At 46.3% G+C, this 19,480-nt stretch overlaps 1 protein-coding gene across 3 annotated transcripts; it reads right to left on the bottom strand.

Moving 5' to 3' along the window:
• Window positions 1-1,087: 1,087 nt before the first annotated feature.
• CRELD1 (CRELD disulfide isomerase 1) lies at window positions 1,088-17,852 on the bottom strand. 3 transcript variants are annotated; one of them, XM_020795449.3, is made up of 11 exons: window positions 17,723-17,852; window positions 12,884-13,034; window positions 12,465-12,547; window positions 10,709-10,819; window positions 9,003-9,094; window positions 8,272-8,448; window positions 4,742-4,837; window positions 4,453-4,536; window positions 4,179-4,274; window positions 3,197-3,343; window positions 1,088-2,302 (listed from the first exon to the last, which is right to left on the bottom strand). In XM_020795449.3, exons 2-11 carry the CDS (start codon window positions 13,013-13,015, stop codon window positions 2,082-2,084), a joined length of 1,239 nt encoding a protein of 412 aa, XP_020651108.3. In that variant the 5' UTR covers window positions 13,016-13,034; window positions 17,723-17,852; the 3' UTR covers window positions 1,088-2,081. The 3 variants fall into 3 exon arrangements, with proteins under 3 accessions (XP_020651108.3, XP_078244914.1, XP_020651107.3); XM_078388788.1 differs by lacking the exon at window positions 17,723-17,852 and adding an exon at window positions 17,461-17,691; XM_020795448.3 differs by lacking the exon at window positions 17,723-17,852 and adding an exon at window positions 16,067-17,350.
• Between the last annotated feature and the right edge of the window lie 1,628 nt (window positions 17,853-19,480).

Genomic DNA, 19,480 nt, shown 5'->3' with positions numbered 1-19,480 from the left:
TGAAAGGGGTGAAATCTGCTATTAAGTGATCAACTGAGATAAATGAGCGAAAGGAGGAGAAGAGCATGAGAGAGGTTTGGGGGTGGGAGGAATGGGTGTATGTAATAAACACAAGGGAAGATGAGATAGAAGGGAATGAGTAAGAAAAAGCTCAACTTACCTCCTGATCTTATAGCATTTTGGTGACCCCACTTCTTCCTGCTTTGCTTGCTCCATTGCTCTGGAAGAAAGTCTGCCTTCCTAGTCTACTCAGCCCCTTCCCCTCCAGGTATGCCTCATCCCTTCTAAGAGGACTGAAGGGAGGGGAAAATTCCATGTTACAGTCGTGCCCCACTTTACGATTACCCTGCATTACGATGAATCCGCTTCATGACAACGCTTTTGCGATCGCAAAACGATGGTCTAAATGGGGGAATTTCACTTAGCGATGATCGGTTTCCTGCTTCGGGAACTGATTTTCGCTTTACAATGATCAAATACAGCTGATCATCGGGTTTTCAAAATGGCCGCTGGGTGCTTAAAATGGCTCCCCGCTGTGCTTACGGACGGATTCCTCGCTATACAGGCACCGAAAATGGGCGCCGTATGGAGGATCTTCACTGGACGGCGAGTTTTTAGCCCATTGGAACACACTGAACGTTTTTCAATGTGTTTTTTATTTTCACATTACGTTTTCGCTTAACAGAGATTTTCCTGGAACGGATTATCGCCGTTAAGCGAGGCACCACTGTACTTAAAATAAGAGAACTGAAGTGAGCAAAGAGGCCTCAGTTCTCCCATTGTTTCTCAAATACTCGGATCACCAAATCCCCCTTTCTCCACCACCTAATAAAACCTCAGAAATTTCACCAATTAGAGAAGATATTCTCGATGTGGTGGCACCTACGCACATGTGAAGCTAAAGTAGCCTTTCGGCAACATTTTGTAGCCTCGGTCACCTAAAAGGCCAGGAAGCAAAGACTGGCTGAGGGGATTTGGTGGCGGATTTCCTCGCCCACCAAAATCTGAATATCAAATCAAACTTTGGAAAATATCCCTAACAGAAGAGAAGTAATCAGCACAGAAAAGAGAAGCAGCAAGAACTGTGTGGGATGTGTGCAGATACTTTTTTTTTTATTTTCCTGAGATGAAGACTGACAAAAAAAAGTGAGTGGACAGATGTAAAGTGGGGCGAGGCGGGGGGGGCAAGGACGACATGCACACCACCCAGGCTTCCTCTGCCTCACACACGGCTACTGGCTGCCTCAGAGTTGTTTTGGACACGAAAGCAAAATAAGGAGGGGACTGAGATGACCGCATTCTGCGATGCAACCCTCAGGCGGCAATGGGAGTCAGGGGCGGAGGTCACTTCTCAAATGCCTCTCCTCAAATGCACCATCGGCCTGTAAAAAGCTTCCTCCATGTAGTCACTGTATCAAGGGGAAAGTTACATCCTAAGCCACTGTCACTGATGGTGCTGTTGCAAAAAAGGGTCTGAGGTGGTGAGCATTGGAAAAAGAAATTCTGCCTGAAGTGGCTACAGCCCAGAATTGTATTGACTCAGTTCACTCCCTTCTTCAGTGTAATATGTTTGGAGCCAAGGGTCCCCCAGAGAGAGCCAGCAGGGAGCCATCCTTTGTGCCTGCCCAATCTCAGTTGCTTTCATTTTCTGGTGAATAATGACCAGCCTAGGAAAGCTTATGGGTAGGAACACATTTGAGATCACCCCACATGTATGAGGACTGGCTGGTGGGACAGCAAGAGGGGCCTTTTCTTTGGGCCCACTGACAGATATTCCCGGATAAGACTTCTCATTCCATCTTAATTCACACCACAAACTCTCTGCTTGGCCCCTAACAGCAGGACTGCAAAGCGTGACTGGCCCTTTGTCCCTTTCTACAGCCTTCACAGCACGCTTTGCCAAGCCTTCTAGCAGCCTGGAACGGCATACAAAATGGCTGCTCCATCTTTTTTTTCTCCTGGGATTTTAAAGCCCTGCCCACCAGCAAGGTAAGGGGTGGGGGGTGGGGTCAAGGAGTTCCTGCCCACCAGCTGGCTCTCTGAGGCAGGAAGCCAGAAGGAACGGATTATTTTGGCATACACTATCTGCCTTTGATGAAGCCGTCGAGCACACGATCGCTGCGTTCTGACAGCCAGTAGCCAGCCATCGCAGCTACGGCGCCAATGAAAATGGCAGTGAAGACCATGTCGCCCTTGGCAGCCAGTGTGGCCAGGGCGCAGATGATGGCACCAAAGAACATCTGCTGCAGCACGACCACCTCATCGTCTGTGATGTCGTCAAAGAATCCTTTCTCGGGAGCATCTGTGGGACAGGAACAGGCTATAAGCACAAGTAGGCAGCAGTGGTCAGCCCACAGTATCTCAGCCCATAGCATTTTGACGACATCAGCAGTAGCAGCATCAGCATCTGAGGACTACTGAGCTGGAACGGACCCTATGAATCATCAAATCCAGCCCCCTGTCAAGGAGGCACAGTGGGGAATCGAACTCCCAACCTCTGGCTCCACAGCCAAATCCTTAAACCACTGAGCTATCCAGCAACTCCTAAACTGCCCCAGTAGAGGCTGGTGACTGACTTGCAGGGGCAGTGAATACACTCCGGGTTTTAATCCAAACTTTACAGAAGCTATGCCACAAACAGATTCTGCACTTTGGGCAGCCGTGGAGTAACGCCCGATTCACTGCCCCTGCAAAATCAGAATCATTGGTCTTTCACTGGACTGCCCTCCTCTGGCCATCTGTACCAATTCTTAATAAACTGCAAAATTCAGTACATTTGGGTCTTTCTGATTAATACTTACATATTTTTCTTCTCAATAGTGAAAGAATTTGCTCACCATATTATTCAGAAGAAAAAAAGTACGTAGTAATCAGAAAGGTTCCACATGTACGATACAGAGATTCTTTCAGAGTCTGAAGAATATAATGTCTCCCAGCAAAACATAGATTGGCCATTCTTGAGCAAAAAAAACCAAAAACAAAAACAAAATACTTCCCAAAGCAAGTAGTTTTAGAAGAGGCAGAAAGCTCACATTAAAATAAAGCAGTTAGTCTTTTAAGTGCAACATGCTTTTGTCTTGTTTTGTTTCTTTGGATTTTTCCAAAGCAAGAATAACTGGAAATTCACCCTCCGGAGCAAACATCCTGAATTTCCCATCGAAAGACTATTCTGCTCCCTGGAGCTGCTAAGATTTACCTGGGGGTTTGTCTTCTTCACAGATCCCCTCTTTGCGTACGTATCCCTCTGCACAAATACACCGATAGCTGCCGTCTGTGTTCTCACAGGCCTCATTGGCACCAGTGCATACTGGTTCCTCTGCTTCACCAGCACATTCGTTCACATCTGATTTGGGTGGGGAGGGAGGTGAGAAGAGAGAATCAGATACTAGGTGACTGAAAACCCTAAGCACCCCCAGAGCCATGAAGGAACTCTCTAGGCCCAACTTCCCCGCCTCATTTGTTAGGAGGATTCACCTAGAGAAAGCATTCACTGACCTTTTCCTGGGAAGGGGATTTTCACTTTCTCCAGGTCACCCAAAATTTAAGAGAAACAGAGAAATCCTCCCCCATTTGTTTTTATGTATCAAATCCTAAACCAAACACCACCAAAATGACATCCATGAGTCAAAAACTGTAAAAATCCCGATCCTTACGAATCAGCCAGTTTCTCTCATGCCCAGCTGTGTTTTGTGCCTCTTGACGGTCCCTCCACAAATGCTGTTATCTCCAATATTATGACAACTGTTTCTGAAACTTCCTTAGCGGGCTGCCTGTCCTCCAAGAGGCAGCACTAAAACAGACCGTCTCTTCCCCTCACCCTGGCCTCAATGAGAAGCACGGCTTCAGTGTCCCATATGGGAAATCTAACCCCTCAGGCTCATCACACTCACCTCTGGAACAAGATCACCTCAGCTAAGATATCTTACTGTGAGCTTCCCAGATTTTTAAAAAAAGAGTCACAGAGAGAAAAATGGCAGGAAAAGACTGTAAGAATTCAAAGGGTACCAGCATCATAATGAAAGGAAAAGCTGAATGGCTGGGCTCACAGGAAAAGTACTGCCGTTTTAGACGGCTGTCCACTGCTCCCTTTATAGGCCACGTAGAGCACAGTTTGTTGGCTAATTGAAGCCCGCAAGGAAAGGACGGCCATTAGAAACCTGCTTGAGAAGAGGACTTACCGAGACACTTGACACCATCACGCCGATAGCCCTTGTTGCACTTCTTGCAGCGGGAAGGCCCAGCTCCCATGCAGCCAATGCAGGCCTTGGCACAGTCTGAGGGGAAAGGCAGAGTTTTAGCTCTAGGGAAAAATTACTGTCCTGATGTGGGCGAGGAAAGCTAAATGGCTACGGGGATCATATGGGGAGGCTGGCCCAAGGCATTTTACAGCCTGAGGTCAAAAACGAGGAGCGGTACTTAATGCCGTCCACTTTTCAGGCTTGGCGCTTTTACCTCGACACTCGTAGGAGCCTTCGGTGTTGATACAGAACTGGTTGGCACGGCAATGGGCCATGTCCGTGCCACATTCGTCTATGTCTGTTGGGAAAAGAGAGAGAGAAGTCAAGCTAGCCATCACAGAGAACGGCTTTCTCCTCACCACCGTAAGCTTCTTTCGCCATGTTTGCAAAAGAAGCTTGTGTTTGCAGTTTCACCTTGCAAAATAACTTCACCCCCAACAGCCAACAAGTGACCTATCTGCAGAGTCAACAGCACCTAGAAAGGATGAGACCTACAAGCTCACCAATGCATCTTCGGTCATGCAGCATCCAGCCTCTCTTGCAACGGAGACAGCTTGAATCCTCAGGGCCTGAACAGCGTCCGCATGCCCGGTAGCACTCTGGATAGGGGAGAAAGCCTAGTGTGTAGCAGGAAAAAGAGAAGGCTGCGCATCGCCCAGCTCATGGAGGCTTGGAACATGGGGCTGGAGGAGAACCGGGTGAGTGGGGAAAGATGGTCTCTAAAACCTACATGTTACAGATCTATTAAAAATGAGAAAGGGCTGAGCAGCCTGCAAGAAGGATAGGCATAATTGATATTGCAAAACCTACTTGGATGTGGTGAGTCAGTGTGACACTGCAGTAACGCTGCTGGACTGGAATTTGGAAAAATCCAGGTTCAAGCCTCCATTAATTATAAAACTTACTCGATAAATTTGGGCAGTTTCTCTCTCTCGGTCTCTTTTTCACTCTCAGCCTGACCTACTTCACAAGGAAGTAGAAGTTAGGAGTGATCATCATATTCTGGAGGAAAAGATGGAACATAATGGTAACTACATCGTTAAGTGACGGCTTGATCTTCAATCTTTCAGTCTCTATTTCTGCCTATATTTTTTTAACCGTTAAAATGTGCTTTTAAAATGCTGTAAGTACCTCCCAGTATTTAAACTGTATTGCACCCTTTTAATAGGATCCTGAGGGTTTTCATGTAATTTCAACAAGAGTGAGCTGGAAACGGTTTAACAACTAAACAGATACACAGAAATGTACTGTAGTTGTGTAGGTATGTAAAGAAATTAAGATACTCCGTTCCTGCTCTATGACAGAACTGAGCTTCACTAGAGTAATCAAGCGTGTGGCACCTCTACAGACCTCATTCCCCAGTGTTAATGAGACAGGTTTCCTTCTGCTAATTAAGAACAACTTCAAAAGCCAAGCCATATTATGTGATGATAACAGAGCCCAGCACCAATTTCACTGGGAGAGGACCAAGAGCAAGGAGAGAACTGAAGCTCAGTAACAGGGCATGTGCTATGTGTACAGACGATCCTGGGTTCAGCCTCCAGTATCTCTAATTAAAACCAGTAGGTAGAACTGAATGGGAAAGACCAGAGCCTGGAAAAATTATTATGGTGGTTTTTTTTTTTAAACATTGCAACTCCAAGGTGCCTAGGGGATTATGGGAGTTTCCATGCAATGGGAAAGATCCAGGCCACCAAAATCATTGCACAGTGGCTTCCAGTTACTGTAGATTATACTGAGCTAGACAGGCAAATATTATGACCTGATATAAAGAATGTCCCGACCTTTATTTACTGACATATTTTCTTCATTTATATCTTTTTTTGTCCCAAGAGGGACCACAGGCAGCGGAACATTCCTAAACATTCTTTAGTAATACATGTTAACAAGCAACAACTGCCCCTGGAGACAGTTATTTTAGTCTATTCTACTGCAATAAAAACAACAAAAATCCTAGTGGCAATTTCAGGACTAATGAGTTTTCTCAAAGGCTTTCACAGTTGGGATCTGAAGGTTGTTGTGGATTTTTTGAGCTCTTTCCTAACATTTCGTCAATCTCTACGGCCGGCATCTTCAGAGGACAGGAGTAGGAACTCTGTTAGAACCAGAGCATGGACAGAGTTCCTACTCCAGTCCTCTGAAGATGCCAATGGCCACAGAGACTGGCAAAACATTAGGAAGAACAACCTTCAGAACACGGCCAAAGAGTCTGAAAAACCCACAACAACCATTTGTCCATTTGGAGCTTTGTTAAATTTTGAGGGAGGTTTGAAAAAGTCTTATTTAAAAATCTAGCTATCTTGCATATACAAAAATCACTTTGGAGGGCTCTTAGGGGGCACTGTAATTATCTTGTCTTCAACTATATCTCAGGGGTTTAGATAACTGGCTGAGGAGCCAGAGGCTGGGAGTTCAATCCCCCACTGTGCCTTCTGCAAGAGAGCCAGCCTGGGTGGCCTTGGGCAAGCTGCAGAGTCCCAGGGCACCCCCCAAAAGAAGGGAATAGTAAGCCACTTCTGAGTATTCTCTACCTGGAACTTCCTGAAAAGGGTCATCAGACATCAGAACTGACTGGACAGCACATGATTATTATTACTATCTTCACCAAGATTGAAGGTTTTCTTTGGAGTTGTCTAACTTAAAACATAGCCAATGTATGTACACAAAAATCACTTTGAAGAGGTGAGTGAGTCACCTATTATTACCTTCTTTTTTGCCTACAGAGTTGTGTGGCACATCATTTTGAATACTTTGATGAGTTGAGTTCAGAAATTTACAAGTTTGGAACCATCTTACGGAAGGGACAAGGGCCTCCCCAAATGTTGATTAACTGGAGCTATACCGGCCTGGAGAATCTGGGAATTGTGCTCCTTGAATAAGTTGAATGAGTATCAAGATGAAGAAAGAGAAGACAAGGAAAGACCAGTGGAAAAGGAAGATGGAGGTGCACAGAGAAAAGAGAGGGCACTAAGACGAGGGAGGAACACATGGGATTTTAACATGGACAAAGCTAGGTCCATTGGCTAGTGTCAAATGTAGCTTATTATAACTTAAGACTAACACAACATGGATTGATTTCATAGAGAAAACCATGAACTTTACTTTGAAGAACTGAAAAAGCTTGACAAGGTTAATTTGTAGGGCTTCCACAAGTCAGACACAATTTGACAACATATAACAAGTGCCACAAGCAGTAAGCATCTTAGATTATATTATTAATCTGTATCCCTATTGATGATTTCTATTCTGTTTTCTTATGGTCCAGCACTTCAGCTCTCTTTTATGAAATTAGATAACATAGCTTCTGTTCTCCTCAGAGTTCTCAAGGAAAATATTGTTTGTACATGCAAGGCAGGAATGGGTAGCTTCCAGAGAGTTGAGGATTACTGAAAAAGCTACCTTTCACCTTCTATTGGCACCTTAAAAAGAATTCTTTAAAACCAACAAAGAAATATGGCAGGGCCTTGGAGTTCTGGAGGGACCCTTAAAGCACAGCAGAACTGACAAACACAGACACACCCAGGCCACCAGACACCACCCCACCAAATTAAACATTTTTGGTGGGTGGGATACCACGGGGCAAAGGCCACATTTTGATCTCAGGGGGCACTTGTAGACTGCACATTCCCTCGCCTGCTATACAGGCAGGTTTGTTGGGCTTGTGCAAAAAAAAATGACTACTGTAGTATTTTCATTGGGGGAGAAAAGTGGTGAATGTATAACCCGCTAAACAGCTAGAAACCTTTGTGAAGAAACCTTCAGAACATTTGACTTTCCTTTTTGGTGAAAGGGATTACTCTCAAATTTTATTCATCAGTACATTGTAGAGGGTTTTTCCCCCCCAGGTGCAAACACGTCACTTTCTCACAGTCAGGGCTACGGTTAAAAAAATCCAAAATGCCAAAACAGCCTAAGGGAAAAGAAGAAAGCGGATGTCTCTGAGGGAAGTCGCCAATGCCAGCCAGCAAGGGGGACCTGGTGCCAGACCCCAAACGCCCCAGTCCAGGCCAGCCCATAAGGGCACTCTACATACCCGCACATACCAGGTGACTGTCGTTGCGGGCAGCTTCGTAGTAGCCGTCTCCACACTCTGAGCAGAAGGGGCCACCGTAGCCCGTCTGGCACATACACAGGCCGGTGCCTCCCCGTGTGCCATCGCCGTCACACTGCCCATACCCACTGCAAGGCTTCTGGGCACCTCCAGGACAGGCTGTGGTGAGACATAAAATAAATGTTGGGGCCAGGAGGAACTCAAGCTTCCTCTGGGGTTGCTTGAGCCTTCTGACTCATCCAATAGCTGAGACTCAGCATTGTCCCTTCGGTTTCCGCACGCCTTTCCTTGGGGAGGACAACACTCTTACGGAGTATCGTAAGCTACGACCCAAAGTTCCAGCCTCATCGTACGACTTTAAGCTAAACCACCTCCCTTATTTCGAGGAATTGCCTGTGTCTGAATCCCACCCTTTCTGGGATCCTTGCTAGTCTTTATTAAAAGGAAGCCACTTCAAACTTCCTCTTCTTCAGCATTCTTCTGCAGTACTGCAACAGATTCTGTTGCAAGACTGCTTTAGCTGTGCAGGGCTTATCTTGAAAGCAGCCACTAAGAGCAGACTAGGGAGGAAGTGCACATGTTATTGAGTTGGTTCCCCTGTCAATAACTGAAGGATCTCACACACACACAAGGGCAGACAGAGTCTGACTTGAATGAACCCAGGAGTGCTTGGCTATTACTGTGACAACACAGGAGGAAATGGAATGACTCACTGTGGCAGTCAGGGCCATAGGTGCCAGGTGGGCAGCATAGTCTCAGTGCATCCATGCAGAGCCACTGGAAGAAATCCGGGTGCTGCTGCTGCCTGGAGGAAAAGAAAGCTTCTATTATAGAACCGTCAGGAGGTTAAATGGGCTTCCTTTTAACTTCATACAGTGGTGCCTCACTTGACGACATTAATTCGTTCCAGCGAAATCGCTGTAGAGCGAAAAAGTCATCAAGCAATCGCAAAAACATCGTCATGAAGTGGATTCGTTGTTATACGGGGTAATCATTAAGCGGGGCACAACCGTAGTTCTAGAATTCTATGGTTGTATTGCTACTTCATGTTCTATCATGTTCCAGGTTCCTTGACCACTGGTCCAAAATAAAAATTAAAAAAAATAAATAAATGGAACAGCCAAGTTTAGAATGGAAAGATTTCCCTAGAGTCGCGGCTCCCTACCTCAGGTGCCCATATATTCTTGGACTACAACTCCCAGAAACCCTAGCCAGCACAGATAGTGGTGAAGGTTTCTGGGAGCTTTAGCCCAAGAACATCTGGGAACCTAAGATTGGCAGCCACTGCCCTAGAGAGAGATGGGTGAAAACCATCTAGTCTTTCATATTGCGTTTGACTATGACCCGCATCATTCCAACAACATCTGGAAAACCCCAAAAATAGCAAGAAAAGAAGGGATGGAGAACACGTAACCCTCTGGATGATGTTGGTTATGTAACTCCCATGTATCCCCACTCCTGGCCATATTAGCTACGAGTGAACTGGTGGAGCTGGCAATCCAATCACATCTGTGCCTCCACCTGCTCATATTACCTCCTTGCCTATGGCTATGGCACCTTGGACAAATGTCAAAAAAGCTTGCCTCCATCTCCATCAAGGCCCCTGGGCCTTTCACTCCTTCCTCTGCTGCCTATTAAACTCCCTCCTGTGGATTCTTACAGCTTCAGTTTCTCCATCTGCTCTATGCTTATCAGAGAACCCTGCTTTTTTAACAAAGGAGGAGCAGCAGCGATCACACAACCCTAGGGTGGGGGAAAGCACAGCAGAGTAGTAGCAAAGAGGACATGCTTTACATACAGAGGATTCCTGCTTTAATCCCTGATATCTTCAATTAAAATGATGAACAAGCCGGTAAAGGGACAGACCCTTGCCAGAGAGCTAGAAGAGGCAGTGCTGGATGAGACCGACAGACAAGACGGTCTAATTCTGTGTGTTCTAAATTAGCAAGAATGGGAGAAAGACACAATATCCATCCACTGCCATTATACTGTGAGATGACACCACCCAGAAAAAAAAACTTCAGCACATGTTCCTTTTGATTATCTTTCTCAATTTCTTGAACATGAACTGCGCACACACACCACCAAGAGAGTAGGAAAGTTAATCATATACATTACTGTACGAACTGGGATACTAGCTCAAAACTGAGAGGTGGGAGTCAGCTGTCCCTCCACCATCCCTGCCTTCACTGCCTGTTGATACTGGCACGTACGATAATAACACTTGAAAAAGCCGAAGGCCTGCTTCGGAGTTCTCAAAGAGCTGGCCGGGTTTCTGAATTTCATTCTGCTCTTAAAACAATATCAGCCATGAGTCAGATTTTTTTTCCCCGTTGTCCCCAGGTCCGTCCAAGGGCAGGCTGAACCGTTTCCCGCATCCCTCACCCCCACCCCCGGCCGGTGGCTCTTTTTCACTCACTCGTGAAACCACCAACGCTCCACATGTTCTTCACTCTGCTCCAGCAGCTGGTTGCAGGCAAAATCCGATTTGGAGCACACGCCCTCCAGCACCTCCAGCAGCCGAGTCTCACTGAGAAGAGGAAGGGGCCTGGGTGAACATCAAAGTCATTCGGACAGAACGAAGCAGCCCCTTCACGAGCTTTGACAAAATATTTCCCAGAGGTAATATTGCCTCCCCTTAACCTGACATCTTCCCTACCAACCATTCATGATCTACCTGTCACACAGTAGGGCCGGCTCTCTTCTCAGTTAAAGTGAAGAAGTCCACCTCAGCAGGGAGACCTCAGTGAAGGGTTACAGGGCAGAGCTGTAGATGTTCTGCAGCTTATTTTGTACCCTCTCCTACCTCACTATCCCCACCCCCCATGTGGTGGAAGGCAGTGTCCTGTAAGCCAGGGGTCCTCAACCTTGGGACTCCAGATGTTCTTGGACTACAACTCCCAGAAGCCTTCACCATCACCTCTGCTGGCCAGGATTTCTGGGAGTTGAAGTCCAAGAACATCTGGAGGCCCAAGGTTGGGGACCACTGCTGTAAGCCCTCAAAGCTACATCACCTCTGTCGCTTTGGGGGTGTTATTATTAACTAAGGGCCCAATCAATCTGACAGACAGCAATTTCTGCTCCTTCAATGGAAAAGGATCTCTGCCTCTCCTTTATCATATGATCACCACCACAAATTCTTACAGCTCCTTGCCAAGAATTTACAGAACATTTAGCAAGTTAATTCTAATTCCTTCTGTTTTCAATAATTAAAGTGAAGTTGTAACTCTACCAGAGATAGTCACATATTTTGCAGTATAACGGTTTAAGTTACTGCTATAGTTACAGGGGTTGGCTGGACAACTCAGTGATTTAGGGATCTGGCTGCAGAGCTACAACTTGGGAGTTCGATTCCCTACTGTGCCTCCAGGGAGAAAAGCCAGTCTCTGTAGCTGTGGGCAAGCTGCATAGTCCCAGGATGACCCCAGAAGAAGGGAATGAGCAACTACAGTGGTGCCTCGCTTAGCGATGTTAATTCGTTCCGGAAAAAAAGTTGCTAAGCGATTTCATCGCTAAGCGATTTTAAAAAGCCCATAGAAACGCATTAAAAAGCAATTAATGTGTTCCTATGGGCTTAAAAACTCACCTTAAGCGAAAATCCTCCATAGCACCGCCATTTTCGGTGCCTCTAAAGCGAGGAATCTGTCCCTGAAAACAGCGGGCGGCCATTTTGTTTTCCCAGTGGCCATTTTGAAACCGCCGATCAGCTGTGCGAAAATGGGCACTTTGCGATGATCGCTTCCCCGCGATCATCGCAAAGCAAAAAAAAACCCCATAGGGACCATCATAAAGTGACTGCTTTTGTGATAGCAAAAAGTCCATCACAAAGCGATTTCGTCGCTCAACGGAGCGATAGCTATGCGAGGCACCACTGTAGTTCTGAGTACTCCCTACCTATAAAACCCTGAAGAGTTGCCGTAAGTCAGACGTGACTTGACGGCATGCTGTTGTTGCCGTCACAAGGGGTAAGTCACTGCTGAGGCACTCCATTCTGCATTAGTGATCCCGGCCCCCACCAAACAAAGTCATCATGCCCGTGTCCATCTTTCTGAATTCTCTTTTAAGATCAGGGTGCCAGCGAGGAGTGGCTCTGCCCCAGCAAGGATGCCAGTCCAGTGCACTCTGCAGTAGCAGCATCTCACCCATGACCTCGCGCAGCCCAGATCTCAGATCACCTGTTTGCATATTTTGCAAGTTTCTCTTCTTCCCAGGCTGTGTTCCCGCCCCCGAAGTTCTCTCGCTGTGTCCGCTCCAGACCCTGGGAAGGCAGGAGAAGGCTCACAGCAAATTCAGTGCTATTTGCCCCTTCCCCAAACCACAACAACCTTCTGCCCGCCTGCCCGCCCGCCCCACTTACATGCAACGATCTACAAACCCTTGATCTTGGAAACAAATGCTTAGCTCACCCCTGGATCCCCTCCCATCCTGGTGCCTCTCCAGCCCATTCCACTAAACCTTCCTCTGAGACTGGAACCACGGGTGGGACTGGGCAGTACTGGCCCCATACTCAGAGCTCACATGCTCCTGTCTGGCTCAGTCTGGACCATGCCCCCCCCCTTCCCAGCTGAAATCAAACCCCCTTCCAGCCTCTCACCTTGTTGAAATTGTCAGTGAGGCTCCGACAGCTCTGGCACGGCTCTTGCTGGGAAGAACTCGGACTTGGGATCCAAAGGAAGAACAAGAGAAAGAACACAAGGAGCGGCGATTTCTTCCAGGGAAAAGGCATCTTCACGCTGGAAATAAGGCTGGAAGAAAGAGGAGCAGCCACGATGTGAGCAATATTACTGAGGAGGAGGTCTCTCGGACCCTCGCGTGACCAAGCTTTAAGATCAGCAAGTGCGATCCTCATCTCTGATGCACTCAAAAGGGCTATTGAACAGTGCGAAAGGACAGGGGCTTTTTTGTGATGGCACCCAACATCTTTGAACCACCCTTTCCTGAGAGGTGCCCAGCAGCGCCCTGTAGTGGCTAACCTTTGAAAAGATTTTAAACAACTTTTGCCACCGACCACTGTATATTTGTACTGTCATTTTTAGGATCTAAGATATTTTTCTCTCTTTTTTTTGAGTACTAATTGTTTTATAGGTAGAGAATTGGTCTCTTATGAGTGGTTTTTTTTTATTAGATTATTACTCCTGTTTTATTATATGTTCATATTATGTTGCTATGCTAGGAGTAGTGGCCCAGCCACTAGAGGAGCAGGATAAAAATTTAAATAAATAAAAGCTTATCTACTCCAGTCTGCATTTCGTTAATTTCGGTGTAGCGAAGTTTCACATATTGCTCCCCTTATTTATCTGTAATATTTTCTAATGTTAATGATTAATGTATGGAAGATTGTGTTTACATTTTACCTATCTGTTTTATAGTTTAAAAGTAAAGTTGCAATCTATTTTGGAAGGGCTTTCAACCTGAAAAGTTGACTATAAACATTCGATTTTATTATTCACACATCAAAATTTACAAAGTCAAGAAATTTTGTAACAGTAGTAAAACATTAATATAGGTACAGCACACAACTGGAGTAAAGATCATTGCTTGTGGAGTTTAGTATACCTTTGGACTTAGGACGTATCTTGCAGTGCCCTTTTATTTTATTTTTTTTTATTTATTTACGTATTTCACCCAGGTCTCTGGGTGGCTTTTGTTTTGAATTTCCCTGTGTATTTAGCAAGGGGGTTCCATGTTGCAAAGAAAGAGTCCAGTGTGACTAATCCCTTTTGACAGTCTCAGAGCATGTGTTAAGTTTTCTCGCAGTGCTGTCTGCTTATTCTTTTAAAGTTAATCAATTATCTGTTTTCAACCCCTCCAGCCTTCTTTACCACACTGCTAATTCCAGTCATGCTGTCACCACCAGGAAGATTATCAACTACTCGTTGTAATGATAACAGCAGATAGATAACTATACACAAAGCTCCACAAACTCAATATTTTGATTATTTTTGAAATATGACCATGTATAACATCACCCGCAACATACCTTGTGTTTTTTTAACTCCGGCAAACTGGACAGAGCTTGGAAAAATAATTTTTTAAAACTGTAACTCCTGAAATGGTTTATAGGATTATAGAAGCTATAGTTCAAAAAACAGCTTTTCCAAGGTCTGTAACTATGTACATGCTTCTGAGTGACCACAAATCACAGCTGGCAAGGCTGCACTGAGCTTCCTGCTCAACTGTCTGTACCAAGGAAAAAGAGCCTGCTCAGCTATTCTTCTCTCCGGCCAGAGACCAGCAGAACAATAACCATGTTCCCAGAGATTCAGGACTGGAGATTCAAATCCTAGGCCTGATCCCAATTCTGGAAACTTTTTTTTCCAGGGTTGAAAAGTGGGAAGCTCTGATTAGAATTAAGGACTGAAATAGGTTCTTTTCTTGCAGCTGTCAAAACTAATATCTCCTCCCACTGGGTAGTGCCCAAATTGTAATCCAGACAGGTGCTGTTCTGTAGCAGTACAGCAGTGGGCAGACTATAGGTCTGTGGGATCTCCGTTATTGTTGTTGTTGTTTCGACTTCCATACCACCCCATAGCGCTAGAGCACTGTCTGGGCAATTTACAACAGAATTATGCAAACAACGCTTTGCCACCTCACCCATCCCCAGTGTGTTGGGTATACATTTCACCAACCTCGGAAGCATGGAAGGCTGAGTCAGCCTTGAGCTGGCTGCCTGAACCTGTTGGGATCAAACTCAGGTTGCGAGCAGAGGCTTGACTACAGTCCTACAGTTTAACCACTGAGCCACAGAGCTGTTTTGCCATCTTTTGTTTTCTGCTAGAAATACGAGTGCAATACAAGCCTGTATAGGAGGCAGGTCCAGCCCAAGTGAGGCACATGTGCCATGTGATCCTCCTCGTGGTGCCCTCAGGTTTCTTGTCATCAGGGTTGTAATAAGACTGAACTGTCCCTACAGTCCATGGGGGAAGTATCATGTTTGTTTCAGGGAGCAGAATGTCTCTGGTGGGTCTTGACTGGTGTCAATATAAAACAGGAATTCTAACAGTCACTATGAGTGGATCTCACGACTGCAGATGCTGAACACTGTATCTGGTAGAGTCAGGGGTCTTCTGCTCAGGTCTGAGAGACATCAACATTTCTGTCTAGCATCCTCCTAACCCACATGTCCCCCAAAACCCTTCCAAGACATGGTGTCACAGAAAAGATCACAGAACATTGTGGGACAATTAGAAAAGACAGAAAAGAGAAGTGGGAGAAACACAAGTATTTAAAGACATTTGTTAACTAAGAGGTGGCACTTTCACCACTGTTTTAACATCAGATGCCAAGCCACACAACATACCTACACTCCATAGGGTCTTTGGCCTCTTATTTTTTTTGTACGAGGTGTAGGCAGAGCTGAGAAGGGTTAAATAACATTATATAATAAAGGAAAATGCAGAACCTATATTGTGGCATTCCATGTCTAGTCGCGCTGGCCACATGACCACGGAAACTGTCTTCGGACAAATGCTGGCTCTATGGCTTGGAAACGGGGATGAGCACCGCTCCCTAGAGTCGAGCACGACTGGACTAAATGTCAAGGGGAACCTTCACCTATATTGTGGTGTAAGGAAATGAGGATTCTGCAGGGACATTCTTAAACAATGGGGGTCAGAAACCTTTGCTGAATTACTGAAAATTGTCCAAAAATCTACCAATAAATCCTGATCCGTCTTGCCTCTTTTGATGTAGCATTTAACTTTGAGGAAGCCATGGCCATACGTATGCAAGACCTGAGCTAGGCTGTTAATAGCAGAACCTTTCTTCTGGAAGTTACTCATTCATAAAGTCACCCTAAGTCAGAAACGACTTGACAGTATACAATGACAACTGACGGTGTTTCAGAGACTGGACGTGACAGGCAAACAAGGATCCTTGCCACCTCTCAGAAGGCAAGGGAACCTGGCAGAAAGGCCTTCAGTTATGCTCTTGATGGATGTAAAAGGCAAGGACAGGTGGGGACAAAATATAGCTCTTCATATAGGAAACTGCTCTGGGGTGGAGAGAAGAGAGAAACATAGAGAACATTCTAGCATTAGTCACAAACAACAGCTTCAGCACTTTTACCTGGCCTCAACACCCGTACCCTTTCCTTCAAAGTATAAGGAATTTTACTGGATTATGGCTTAGCATTATTGTATTTCAAATTTCCATTTTCTAAACACATTAACACAGGTTTCAGAATCATGAAAATAAGAGTCAATAGACATCACAATTTTAAAAAAGTAGACACACAGAAATAATATTCCACCCAACCAGGTGATAGCCAAAAAATAGCACACGTTTGCACCTAATGCTGCTTCTGAAAGATGAGGGAGCTCAACCCGAGCCTCTGTTTTTCTCTTTGACTCAGCAGCACATGGGGATCTATCAACCCACCTGTCACCGGCAACCAGATTTTGCTCCATGTGCCAACAAATCTCATACAGCACATCTCTTATCTGAAAAATATTAATCCCAAATAACTCCTTTGGGTCCCCCACACCTCTGAAGCAGATCTGTTTCAGAAGCTGCTGGGTGGGCAATACCTCTATTAGGACCAGCCAAAAAAATTATTTGGATTTATGGACAAACTTTGGAGACATACAAGACTAAAAGGGAAACCGAGAGTGTGTGGGAACTGAAAGAAGAGGTTAGGTTGTAACCTAGGGAGGAGTAACTAGAGATGTGCCCTGGGGCACCAGCATTTTTAGAGGGTGCTGAAATCTGGGTGTGAGGAAAATAAACTACAATGGTCCCCTGTGGACTTTTCTTTCTTAGGAAGGGTAAACCATCCCTGCCTTTTGAAGGGGCAGGTATTCTTCTCGCTTTTTTTCTTAGTGCGTAAGTGCCCTCTGCCCTGGGTGTCAACCTTTCTAGCTAGGACGTTGTCTAGAGGGGCGGGGTAAAAATCGAATAAATAAAATAAAATAAATAAATAAATAGGACTCTGGAGAAAGGATTAAGTTCCTTTGATGGTGAATCTAAACGGTTAGAGTCTTAAGACACAATACAGGATAAAAAAAACCAGGAGTGAGTTTGGATAATACACACGATCGGCCCTGCACCCGGCGGCAGGAAGGCTAATATAATCATCCGCGGAGGGAGGGAGAGAAATGCCTTCACCCTAAAGAGCAGGGCTGACTACAAAAATAAACACGGGCAGAAGGGTGCGTCTACTGTATACGGTACCCATTTGCAAGGAGGGCGCATGGAGATCAGGCCGGGCCAAGCTTCGGGGGTCCCGCTTGGCATGGCCACTCAAATCAAAAGCGCAAAGAAGACCCGGCCTGCAGGGCGTCCTGCGGCCGAGAGAGGCGAGCCTGCAAACGCCCCGGGAAAGCCAAGCCCCTTTGCAGCAGCTGCGGCTGCGGCTGCCACTGCCGGCCAGGCGGGCCCTCCCCTTGGCTCCCACCCAGGGAAAAGGACCTGCTTGCCCCGATCCAGCACCTACCTGCCCTCACCCCCCTGGGAGAGCCTGTGGAGGGCCAGCGGAGGGCGGGAGGGATCCGGTAGAGGACAAGACCAGCGCCCGGGGGGCTCCTCCGGCCGCGCCGCCGCAACACCACTCCTCCTCCTCTTCCTCCTCCCCAACCCCCCACCCCCGCGTCCTTTTGCCTGATGGTCCGCAATCCGGTGGTCGAGCCCGCCTCTCGGCCAATGACATCGAGCCATGTGCCGTGACATCATCCGCGTCCTTGCCGGAGGGCCAATGGGGGAAACGTTCGCCCTGGCTCCCCGCTGAGCAGCAGCACCTGTCCGGGCGTTCGGAAAAAGAATGCCGAAGAGGGCGCGCGTGGAAGCGGCGGCGGCGGCGGCGGCGGCGGCGGCGAGAAAGGGGGGGTGGTGCGGGGGCGCGAGCGGGGGCGCAGCGCTCGTGCCGCAGCCACCCCGGCGGGGCTCGGCTGCAGCGGCGCCCGTCTCCGTCTCCGCGGCAGAATCTCAGGCTGGCCGACGCCGGCAAGCTCTCGTTCCCTCGCCTCGCTTGAGAGGAGATACGGAATCGGCCTCTTCTGTCACAGAGGCAAAAGCTTTTGCAGATGCATCGCCTCGCCCCTTCTTCCCAATGACTGTATGTCTACACACCGGGCATCCCGCGAGAGGCATTTGCACAGGGCCGCTGGGTTCGCGCCAGATTTAATTTTCACCTGAGGTCCTGCAGCTCTTCTCATAAACACTTTTAACACACAAAGTGGGAGTTTTCTAGGACATTAGAACCAGATCAATGAAATATTATTTTAAAATATGTGGAGGATATGATATGGGCTGGCAGATAAAAAGTTCATGTGCCAAACCTGGAAATTGTGTTTGCAATCCGGCCTGCTGTCCATAGGTGTGTTTGACTGGGAAGGACTTTTATGAGCCGGGGTGATGGTTTGACCAGCATTAACCCATGGTTCCTGCCAGCCTTTGATTTCAGAGACCTGTCTCTCTGCTTAATGTCTTTTTTCCTCTCTTTTACTCTGTTGATGGCAGTTATTTGTTTGCTGTTGATTGGTTCAGAACTGTAAGTGATGAAATACCTTTTATTTTTTTTCTCTTATAAACGTCTCGGAGTGAGCTATTGAGGTTTTAAGTGCCAGCTAATGAAAAAAAGGTTAGATTCTGGGGAACTTGTAGCAATTGATGAAAGGGAATTTTACTAGAAATTCAAAATTTCAAGAGCAATTTCTGAAAACAAGAACGGGGAACATGAGACTCCACAGATTCCAACTCTGCTCAGCCCTAGGCAGCAAAATGAAGAATCAGGGGATGCTTGCGATCAATGATGTCTGCGGGATAACATGGGTTCCACCTTGGGTTTTTTCCCCCAGTGGCTATTGTTTCATTTTCACGGGAGGCCATATTGGATATTTTTAGAACCTTTCCAGGTTGAGACAGAGCTTGTTTTCTTTACTACAACCGCAAGAATCCCCAAGTCACTGGGGATTCTGGGAACTGTAGTCCAATACGTAAAGGAAACTTTTTCAAGTTTCGATTTGAGTCAAAATTCTAAAAACTTTGACTCCAACTTGGAAAAATCTATGAATACAGAAACGAAATAGAGAAAACCCTCTCCACTCTCAAAGTCCTGGACCGTCTTAAAAACTCTATTATATCATGTTTTTCTGAATTTACCCCAAACTGACCCCTAGCCCACTAATGCTTATGCTATAATATGCCTTTCAAAGGGCCACAAGATTTTGTTGTTTTTGCTTTTGTTGCAGCAGAC

The sequence above is a fragment of the Pogona vitticeps genome, chromosome 2 (genome assembly GCF_051106095.1).
Source record: "Pogona vitticeps strain Pit_001003342236 chromosome 2, PviZW2.1, whole genome shotgun sequence".
NCBI classification, from domain to species: domain Eukaryota; kingdom Metazoa; phylum Chordata; class Lepidosauria; order Squamata; family Agamidae; genus Pogona; species Pogona vitticeps.
The sequence above is the reverse complement of the archived record's forward strand: the minus strand, read 5'-3'. Positions and strand labels throughout refer to the sequence as shown.